Below are 10,865 nucleotides of genomic sequence, written 5' to 3' on the forward strand. Positions count from 1 at the left end.
GTCATTTATGGCACTCATAGGGTAGTCTTTTAGGGCTATTTCTTTCCCCTTTTCATGCTTTCTTCTTTTATTTTTGGTCCTTTTTCCTTTAGTTTCTCTTTTTACTCTTTTCATTATGATTCTCGTGTTTTTATCGTGTTTTACTTTATTTGGCTCTTTTTCCCTTTTATTTCCTTTCTTTGTTTACTTGTGTAGGTATTGTGAGAATCACTTTGGAAAAAGATTCAATTTGGGACCTTAATGATCAAGCAAGGAAGAAGCATTTGGCTAGAGAGGGCTTAGAGAGGCCTTGGAGAGGCCTCGGAGAGGTTTCCAAGGCAAATCCAGCAGGCCGCGGGCGCGGGTCATCTTGCCGCGGGCGCGGGCCTATGTTACTCAAAATTGCCAAAACTTGGCAGGAACCGCAGGCTCTCCGCGGGCGCGGGTAAAATGGAGAGGCAGCTCCATTCAGAGAGACCGCGGCCCCCTGATCAGGCTTTGAGAGCAGGGGATTAGCCGCGGGCGCGGGTTTCACTGCCGCGGGCGAGGGTCTCTGTTGCCGCGGGCGCGGGGTCTGCCCAGATAGCCCGCGGAGGGTTCCGTACCCATTTCTCCGCGGGCGCGGGTCTATCGAGAAAGGGCGCGGGAGCTGCTGATTTCTTCTTTGCTTATAAATAGAATTGTATTTCCTTTTTTTGAAACCAACTTTTTGATAATTTTTCATTTAGTTTAGTTTTAGAGAGAGAATCTAGAGAGAAGTTAGAGAGAAGTTCTTGGTTTTGGATTTGTAACTCAACATTTGATCAATCAAGTTTGGATTTCTTCATTTTCAATCATCAATATTAGTGAGAATCTCTTCCTTCTTTCATCTTTTACTTACTTGCTATTTGATTTTTGCTTGTTGCTTGTTCTTCTTTGGATTTGAATTTGATATTGTTGATTATTTTGATTTCTCTTAGATTTTGATATAGAAATGAAGATTAAAGCAATATCTAGTTGTTTGTTCTTAAATTTCACCATGATTAGTGAGTAGATTAGTTGCTAGGGAAAGGGGGAAGCATGTTTGATTAATGAAATTGCTAGTTGATGCTCTTTGATTGATTGATTTGTTGCAATTAAATTGATTGACATAGTTTTGCATGTGATTGATTAGACTAGGAGTGATCAACCTATAAGATTAATCTAGATTGCATTGCAACTCTTAATTACATGAACAATTGAATTGAAAGTTGCTCTAATTGATTGGGTTTGCTTGTGATTCTTCTTGATTTGCCTTTCATAGTGACACTTAGATTGGCCTATAGGAGATAGCATTTGAACTCTCTTGATTGCTACTATTGTTTGTCCATTGCAAAACTTGAATTAATTGATTGAGCTCTAAACTAGCATTATCATTGAACTTGCATGTGGAACCCATATCCCTAGTGTTTAGACCTTTGTTTTACTTGTTTAGACTTGCTTATTTTACCATAGTGCCAACCATAATATCAACTCCATCTTCGAGGTAGCTTGACTTAGACTCTAGTTTTCATCATTGCATTCCCTAGGGATCGACCCTTAACTTGCCCTATATTCATATAAGGTTGGTTAGGTGTTTACAAATTTTGTTTGACTTGGGGGAAGGGTAGATAACGACATATATTTTTCCCTTGTCAAGTTTGCGTGTTGAATATCCATCAAAAGGGCAAAGAGCACTAATGCAGTTGCATAATAAGATGTTTCTGAAGTGGTTCCATGATCGTGTGATGCGTCAATTGGATGAGACTGTGTCCGATACAATAAAGTGGCTAGCTTATGGTCCAAAGGAAGATGTTCATTCATTTGAGGGATATGATATAAATGGGTACACATTTTGGACTGAAAGTCAGGATCAGAAATCCTCATCGACTAAAAATAGTGGTGTCACTCTTGTGGCTTCATCAAGAGAGTTTGCAAGTGTGAAGGATACATCACCAGTTGACGCACTTTTATCATACTATGGACGAATTCAGGAAATATGGGAACTAGATTACCGTGACTTCAACGTTGGTCTATTCAAGTATAAATGGGTCGATAATAATAGGCGCAACGTGAGAAATGATGACTTCACTCTTGTAGATCTTGGCCACTTGCGGAATAGTCTTGAACCATTCATCCTTGCATCTCAAGCTAAGCAAGTGTTCTATGTAACTGACCCGTCCGATCCAAGATGGTCCATCGTCCTGTCTGGCAAAAGGAGAATTTTAGGGGTTGGAGAGGTTGAGGACGAGGAAGAATATGATGCATTTGATGATTCTCCCCCTTTCACTGCTCCTACACTTGATGTAGCAACTGATGTAGATGATGATGCTACTTATATTCGATCTGACCACAATGAGGGAATACACGAATGAGGTACTTTTATTAATGCATGTTTTATTTACTAAATATCTTATGCTCCAACAACTTTGTTTATTTCGGGAAGTGTTTTATTTTATTGTATTTTCAACGTATAAGCATGTAATATGAACTAAATATATGAATTGTTTAGAGGATTATATATATGTGAATTTGTTATGAAACCAAAGAAGTTGGGTAAGTGTTTGTCTTTCATCGTGCCTCAGAATTGATTGCCGTTACTGATGACTAACAACATGCTTTGCTTGTTTACTGTAGGTGTGCGCATATCATGGATCCTGATGAGAAACTTCATTCTGATGAGGATATGGATGATGATGATGGTGACGAGTTGTATGATGTTAATAAGGAGACGGATATGGGGGAACTGGAAGACCAAGCTTATGACCAGTTCCAACATAATCTTGATGAATTTGAGCGTATAGCTGAAACTGCCCCACCTATTGATGATAATGTGGTTACCGAATTTGTAGGTGATTCACATTGTGAAACTCAAATGCAAAGGCAAGTGAAAAAAACCGGTGGTGGAGGAGGGGTAAAGCCACCGGTGAAAAGAAGGAGTAGGGGTGCAACTAAAGCTTTCAAGAAATCCGGCGTTCCTATGGTGCTTGAGTTTGATGAGTTAGGTCAACCTACTAGCCAATGGCGCGACAAATTTTCTAGTCAAGTTGGCATTGTAACTCGTAAAATACCAATCACACTTGAGTTTGCCGAGATACCTCACGGGTTGCTTCAAACATTTTGGGACGATACTATGGTAAGTATTTATTTCAATCAAACTTTTATTTTAAATTCATATATATATGTCAAAAAAAAAACAAAATTGCAAAAACAACCCCCGGCCTAACCCGAGGGCTGCAGCCGGCAGCTGCCCGGGGCTGCTGTCTAGGTGCTGCAGCTGGCCTGGGCAGTAGCCTGGGTGCTGCAGCTGCCTGAGCTGCTGCCTGGGTGCGCTGCAGCTGCCTGAGCTGCTGCCTGGGTGCTGCAGCTGGCCTGGGCAGCAGCCTGGGTGCTGCAGCTGCCTGGGCAGCAGCTTGGGTGTTGAAGCTGCCTAGGCTGCTGCCTGGGTGATGCAGCTGCCTGGGCTGTTGCCTTGTTTGAATCTCGGGTTTTTTTTTTCCATTTTTTTTTCCGTTTTTTTTCTCTTGCCTAACGTGGATGTTTGCGCCAATTACAGAGTATGTTCCATATTCCTGATGAGCCGGCCAAGAGAAAAGTCTTTGAAGCTTTTGTACAGGAGAGATTCAAAAACTTCAAGAGTTACTTGAGGACGAAATGGATCCATAAGAGAAGAAAGAGAAGACCAAAGAAAAATGTGCCTGCAGATGGAGAAGAAGAGAAACCTGATAAGAAACCGTGGGATTTATAACCACAAATAACGGTGGATGATTGGGAGAAGTTTGTGGAAAAATCTTCCACTAGGGCCGCACTTGTATGTTTTTATTTATCAATTGAGTCGGCTACTCATATTTAGTTTCTTACAATGACTGATGCTAACATATATTTTTGAATGTGTAGGAAAAAACCGAACAAGCTAGAATCAATGCCGGAAAGAAATTGTATAACCATCATATGGGTTGTAAGACCTTTGCGGAGTCAAGACCAAAGTGGGTGAAAGCGGGTCTATACCCCAAATCCATAATGTCATCAACTGATAAACCACTTTCTTCCACGGTCACAACTTTGGTTAATCGTGCAATCGACTGGTAGTGTGCTATGCATGGGATGGACAAGGAAACCGACAAGTATGTCATGCAACCGGATAAGAAAGTAGTAGCAGATGCACTTGTAAGCAAATTTTTCTACTTATTAATTATATTTCCTTGTCAAGTACATTGTACTAAGATCTGATAAATTTTTGTGTTGTTAAAGCTCGAGCATACTTCGGAAGTGATTGAAGGCAAGCTGACTCCAAGCATCGAACATGATCCTTTCACCTTAGCTTTGGGAAAACCATACCACCCCGGGCGAGTAATTGGTTTTGGCGGGAAACAACTAGGGTGGGAGAAGGTGATGGGTTTATAATACACCAAATCAGCAAAAACCAAATCAAGTGTTAATTCGCCACATCGGATTGATGAGAAGGAAACGGAATCAATTAAGGCGGAGATACGCGCGGAGCTGCAAGAACAGATGCAAAGTAAATTCAATGCCATTCTGAAGCACATGAACTTGCCGCCTTTGCCATTTCCCACGAATACCCCAGTAGACTCATGTAGTCACCCAGGAGGCCCCGAGGACGATCCAGTAGTTGAGAGAAAGGTAACTTTAGTAAAAGGACGAATTACGTCATATGAAGTTCGTCTAATGAGGTCGTTTGCATGTTTAATTATTTTACTTTTGCAGGATCCAAGTCCTGGGGATGCAGAGTCACTGAAGAGAGCAAATCCGATGCTTGAACCTTTCCCAGATGTTAAGGTGAACTTCACTACGTAATCAGCTTTTCTTATGTTAGGCTTTCGTTTATTATTTCTTAACTTATGTCCTAACTCCTAACCAAATATGTAGGAAGAGACGCCTTGTGAGCTTCTTCACCCCGGGGAAACAACTGGTGGACAGTTGCAGTTGGTTGGGTATTGTAGTGCACAACCTTTTGACAAGGTGCATTTTAAGTCTAATACTAGCACCCATTACATCTCGGTCGGGATCGATTCTATAGTTGCTGGGTTTGAGGACTTACCACTACCGGTGCCTAGAGAGGAATATGATTTTTTTAAGCTGCGTGACGCGACCGGGAGCTTTGTGCAATGGCCACGTGATCGGTTGAGGTTGGTAGGAGGGGTAAGTAAACAATACTAGTATGTAACTACTTATATGTAACTAGATTAACATGTGCTTTGTGCAATGACCATGTTTTTTTTATGCTACTAGATTACTATGGAAATTCATTCCGCTAAAAGGAAGAAGGTGGAGAAGCAAAAATCCAAGGAAGAAGGTCCTCCGAAGATGGAACAAGGACAAGTGTCGAAGAAGAGTTCGAGAGCTTCATGTACTCCACTAGTAGAAGCCAAAGTCCTTAGGTCGCTTTCAAAAGCGTGTACTTTTCTTCACAACCGTGTTAGTGAGTTGCCTACGGGTACACATATTCAAGTGAACTTGCCTAAGGCATTGTTCCACTATGATGAGGATTCGATCGCATACATTTCTAGAGAGGATGTGACGTAATTTCTAACCGGTTCCATGCTTAACATTTCCATCATTCACACATTCATGAGGTAAATTAACGAGATTATTTCTAAACATATTGTATTTTTGATATTTTCGTACCAAAACCATGCAACTAGTAATTACTTGCACACATTACTTTCTTGAAGGTCACTACAGGAGCTCCTTGCTAGTAAACCCGATGGTGAAGCAGCAGTTGGGTGGTTATGCCCCGAGCAGACCTCCGTAACCAAATGCTTGCATAACCCTCGTGATGTGATAGATTACCTTGAGCGGGGTATTAGAGAATCAATGCATGCGGGAAACAAGTTCTTATTAGCCCCTTGTTTTGAGGAGTAAGTTTAAATATGTCACTCTTAATTTGTTTGTTAAGTATAGATGTTGACGCATAACAATTGATGGATTGATATTTGCTTTAATATACATGTAGTCTACATTGGAGCCTTATGGTGATTTGTGTTTCCAATAACACAATCTACTACTTTGACTCGGCTCGTATATGGCCACCAAGGAAGTTGCTAGTGAATAACCTATTGAATAGGTACATACCGCTTTATATTTTTGTTTTGTATCATCACCTAAGTGATTGAGTGGCTATGTTCCTAAATCGTTTGTTTTTAATTTTTTTGAAGTGTTATGAAGAAGTTGAATTGTCGTTCGGTTGCGGGTCCCACGTGGAATTATGCGAAGGTAAAGCCTTGATATATTGATTTATTTAATAAAATTGGCTTGAGTTTTATCATAGCATGACTATTTAAACTTTCACTAGTAGAAAAAGCCTCATTTGCGTCGCCATATTTGCGTCACTCATTCTAAAGAACGAAGCAAATGTGTATTTTTACTATACTTTAAAGTTATTTGCGTCGCTTGTTATTAAAGAAGCGACGCAAAAAACAAATGTATGTTAGCTTTCTATCATTTGCGTCGCTCTTATTTATTAAAGCGACGCAAATAAGTTTATTATTTGCGTCACTCATTTACTGACAAGCGACGCAAATAAGGCACTGAATAATTTGCGTCACTCTTTTAATAAATGAGCGACGCAAATAACAAATTTTCAGCATTTCAGATTTTGTTATTTGCGTCGCATTTTTATTATGAAGTGACGCAAATAACTCTGCTTTAGGTTACCCATTCTGCGCTTTTGACCTTAGCTTTTCACTTTCACTAATTCACTAAACTGCAAATCCCCAGCTTTTCAATTTCGACCCTTCAATCCAACAAATTCGCCCAAAAAACTGCAAATCCCCAGCAAATTCAACATCCAAAATCGCAATCAAGTTCAACACCCATAATCGGCAGCAAATCCGAGCAATTTCGAGCTAAAATTTAGACCAAAAACCCTAATTAATTCGAACCCTTAAACCCCAGAAAAATTGATTATTTTCGACCAAAAATCCCCCATTTCGAGCAAAAAATGTACTCAATTCCATACGAATTCGAACCGTAGAAACCCCAAAAAATTCAATTAAAAATCCTGCTGAAAAAATTCGAGCAATATCTGATATTTTCGAGTGGAAAAATCGCTTAATTTCGCCCCCAAAAACCCGAGGAAGTTCAAGCAAATTACAGCAATGTTGAATTTTTGAATTTTCGAGTGGAAAAATTGCTTAATTTCGCCCCCAAAAATCGATTTCGGCTCGACATTGTTGAATTTTAGAAATCAATTTCACCTATGGTAAGATTGCTTCTATTTATGTTCAATCTTTTCATGGTAGATAGAATGTAGCATTTAACTTGAACTTTTAGTGTTAGTTCACTAATTAGAATGTTCAATCTTTTATGTTCAATCGATTTCGGCTCGGACTTGGTTTAATTTCAGGTTTAGTGTTAGTTCACTAATTAGAATTTATATGGCAGATTTAATTGAATTTTTATAATTTTCAGTCATTGAATTTTCATTTGAGCATATTGCATACTTGTGAATTTCGGTCATTGAATTTTTGAAGTCAATTTTCATCTGAGCATATTGCATAGTCATTGAATTTATATGGCTGTTTTGCAATATTTTACTGGTTGCTTGTTTGCATCTTTGAACAGTCTGTAGAATAGCATAGTCATTTGAGCATATTGCATAGTCCCTAAAAATGTTGCATGATAAGCCAGGCCTCTAGCTTATGTCCTAATAGAGAAGTGATATTGTAATTGGAATGCTAGGCTTAATCATCTGGGATCTTTTCAATATTATGTACGGTATAATTATGGAGCAAATATTGAACTTTTTCTCTTTGGGTCTTTGACCTTTAGAAGTAGGCGGATACTTGTGAAGGTATCACAGCCTCACAGGTTATGTACTCAGCCTTAGTTTTTCTCTGGCGTGTAGGAAATTGTCTTTTACTTTCTCTATGTAGTTTAGTTAAGTAAGGAGCTTATTATTACTTCATGTTATTGGCGTAGGAGTGCAGTCAACTTGACATAGTTGTTCACCTGCAAAGCCTGCTTTTATGCGATCTGTTCTTCCACCGAGTGAAATACTATTGCACTGTTCAAAGCCTGGATACAATTTGCGGTAAAAGTTTTTTGGGGCTTTTTTTTTTTTTTTTTGAAATACCATGGTTTCTTTGAAGTTTCAAACTTCAAACTAAAGTAATTTAATAGATTGTGTTCTTTTACTATGGATAATTGTTAGTGCTCCATTTGTTCTGCAAATTTGTTTGCATTTAGTCTGTAGATTTTTACAGTTGCTGTTTTGCAATATACTACTGGTTGACATCTATGATTCTTTGAATGTCTTATTAAAATTATTTTTTATCATTTAATTTTTTTGTAGGCATCATCATAATGGGCGATGGGAAGCACGAATTGGGTGCGTTTATGAGAACAAGTACCTCTACTTAGGCACTTTCAGTAATGTCCTGAACTCTATTTCTCTCGTGCTCGCTCTTGTTCTATGAGATTTAGGATCACGAGCACACACGCAAATACGTGGTCAGACAAAGTGATTATCATAATCACAGGGACAAAGATACTTAATATTTGGACTGTCCCTTTTGGTTTGGTCACTTTCTGTGATCATCATATATAGTATATGTTGTATGTATTCCTGTCCACTATAAACAATAAGATATAAAGGAAAGGGGGTGAGTACGGTACCAGTAGATCTGCCATTAATAAAAAAATTGCTCCTACGGACTGACATGGCGTCACGTGAGTCAAATATTGTGAATACCTCTTAGGAATGGGTTGCTTGATCTGATTTTATGAAGAAAATTATTAGTATGATTAATTAATTAGGTAAGGTTTTGGTGAAAATTATGATCCACTAAGATTCCTGCTCTTTGCATTGCTTGAACCCCGTCACACCTGACTATTACATATGCAGTTATGCACCCCCACCTTTACTTATAAAGATATGTAATAAAGTCAAATTTGATCAGAAAAGAAAACAAAAAGAGGATTAAAGAATAGAATCAATGCCGAATAACAACTTTTATGTCACATACATGGTAGATTAAGTTGAATCAACTATGTTGGTTTAATATATGTAATTTTTTATGGCAGATTCTTAATTATGCGGAAGTAAATTCCACAAGTTGCTCGAGGTTCTGGTTGTGGACAAACGATTAAGGCGGTAGTACGCATACGAGATTGTCTTCACTTGTGGTATATATATCTGAACCATTCTTTGCAATATTAACTTATTTGTTCTAGTTGGTATAATGATTGTGAATTGTATGAGATTTTTAATTGTGATATAATTGATTGGAATTGCAATAATAATTGCATCATTGACTTAGATACCCGTTCAGGGCTTACTCATTAGGAGTAAGTCTTGAATAGTCCCCGGTTTGGGACTGTTCTTGAATGTTCTATCTCATTTAGGTGATAACTACTTGAATTGTTTTGGATCTAAGAAGATCATGGCTCACTATTTCCCGATTGTTCTCTGGGTACATATGTTGATAGCTGATTATCTACATTGTGTGCTTGGAGAACTGTAGGGAAATGCTGCATATACCATTTATAATGTTATTACATGATATATATGTAGGGCCTTGAGTGACTTACTCGATACGGAGGAAGTGGCTTCCATTGGATTCATGTGTCCGGAAATGATTTCAGAAACCTATTTGCATAGTGATGCTGATCGTATCCTACTATACATGACACATGTGATGGAAAAACAAAAATCTAAGCAGTTCATCTTATGCCCATACCATGAAAAGTATAAACTTTGAACTTGTATTTATTTGAACTTTGCAAATTGTTGATATTATTTTACTCTTTTACAAATGTGTGTCTAATTTATTATGTAGGAATCATTGGGTTCTTTTGGTCTTATGCATGGCTAAGCGTGAAGTCATCATCTTTGATTCTTTGAGGCAGAAGCGAAATTTAGCAATTAAGTTTGCAATGACAAAGTAAGTCTAGTTTGTTATTAATGTCATGATTTTATGTGTGTAAGGGTAATATATATGTTATTTGTTTCAAATGTGTAGTGTTTTTCGAAGTTTTAAGGCATTAAGTGGACAATCTAGGGGAAGTAAATTGACATGGCATTTGGGACAGGTTACCTTAATTTCTGACCCTAAATTTTAGTTTCTTAATAATTGAAGTATAGCAATTTAATTCAACTTACAAATATATTACATGTAGTGTCCTCAACAATTGGGTGGACGTGAGTGTGGCTACTACGTCATGCGTTATATGTACGAAATACTTGAACATCACCATAGCAGTGAAGATCTTATTCAGGTATGAGTTGTCAAATATTTCATTTTTTGTTTGATAAATACAATTTGATGTTAGCTACAATCTTGAATTAAAACTTTCCTCTTGTATATTTGTTGTGTTGATAGGATTTTTCAAGAACTACACCGTACACCGAGGAGGAGATAAATGAGATCCGAGATATTTGGGCAGAGTATTTTATATGTAATGTTGAACTTTAGATTTACCACTTAGCGCATGTTTGACTCTTGTTTTGGATTATAGGCTTGAAATGAAGTAATTTGGTTAATTGGTGTTGGGATTATGAGTATAATGTCTATGATATTGAGATGTAATCTTATTGGACAGGTTGTTAATATAATGCCGTCATTCCCAATTTTATGGGTAGGCCAAATTACAAAGGAGACTCTGCCAAAATTTACATTTGCATTATTCAATAATATTGCATTTTAATTTCAATAATATTAGCGTTAGCATATTACTTTATACCTAGGAAAACAGGTACTACAAACATATACAAGGCAATTATTATATTATAATTAAAAAAAAAAATTCACCTCATTTGCGTCACTCATTAAACAAACAAGTGACGCAAATACAACAGTTTTGTATTGTCTACTCAGTTATTTGCGTCACTCCTACATAAAAAAGTGACGCAAATAACAAAAAATGCA

The 10,865-nt window shown here is 37.8% G+C and overlaps 1 protein-coding gene across 1 annotated transcript; it reads left to right on the forward strand.

Annotated features, from left to right (window-relative positions):
* The first annotated feature begins 9,055 nt into the window (after window positions 1–9,055).
* Window positions 9,056–10,593, forward strand: LOC145559831 (uncharacterized). The gene is made up of 6 exons (XM_081621121.1): window positions 9,056–9,123; window positions 9,512–9,685; window positions 9,777–9,881; window positions 9,960–10,029; window positions 10,117–10,215; window positions 10,320–10,593. The coding sequence occupies exons 2-6, from the start codon at window positions 9,561–9,563 to the stop codon at window positions 10,410–10,412; spliced, it is 492 nt and encodes a 163-aa protein (XP_081477247.1). The 5' UTR covers window positions 9,056–9,123; window positions 9,512–9,560; the 3' UTR covers window positions 10,413–10,593.
* The last annotated feature ends 272 nt before the right edge of the window (window positions 10,594–10,865 follow it).

This window comes from Chenopodium album, chromosome 9 (assembly GCF_948465745.1).
Source record: "Chenopodium album chromosome 9, dcCheAlbu1.1, whole genome shotgun sequence".
NCBI lineage: Eukaryota > Viridiplantae > Streptophyta > Magnoliopsida > Caryophyllales > Amaranthaceae > Chenopodium > Chenopodium album.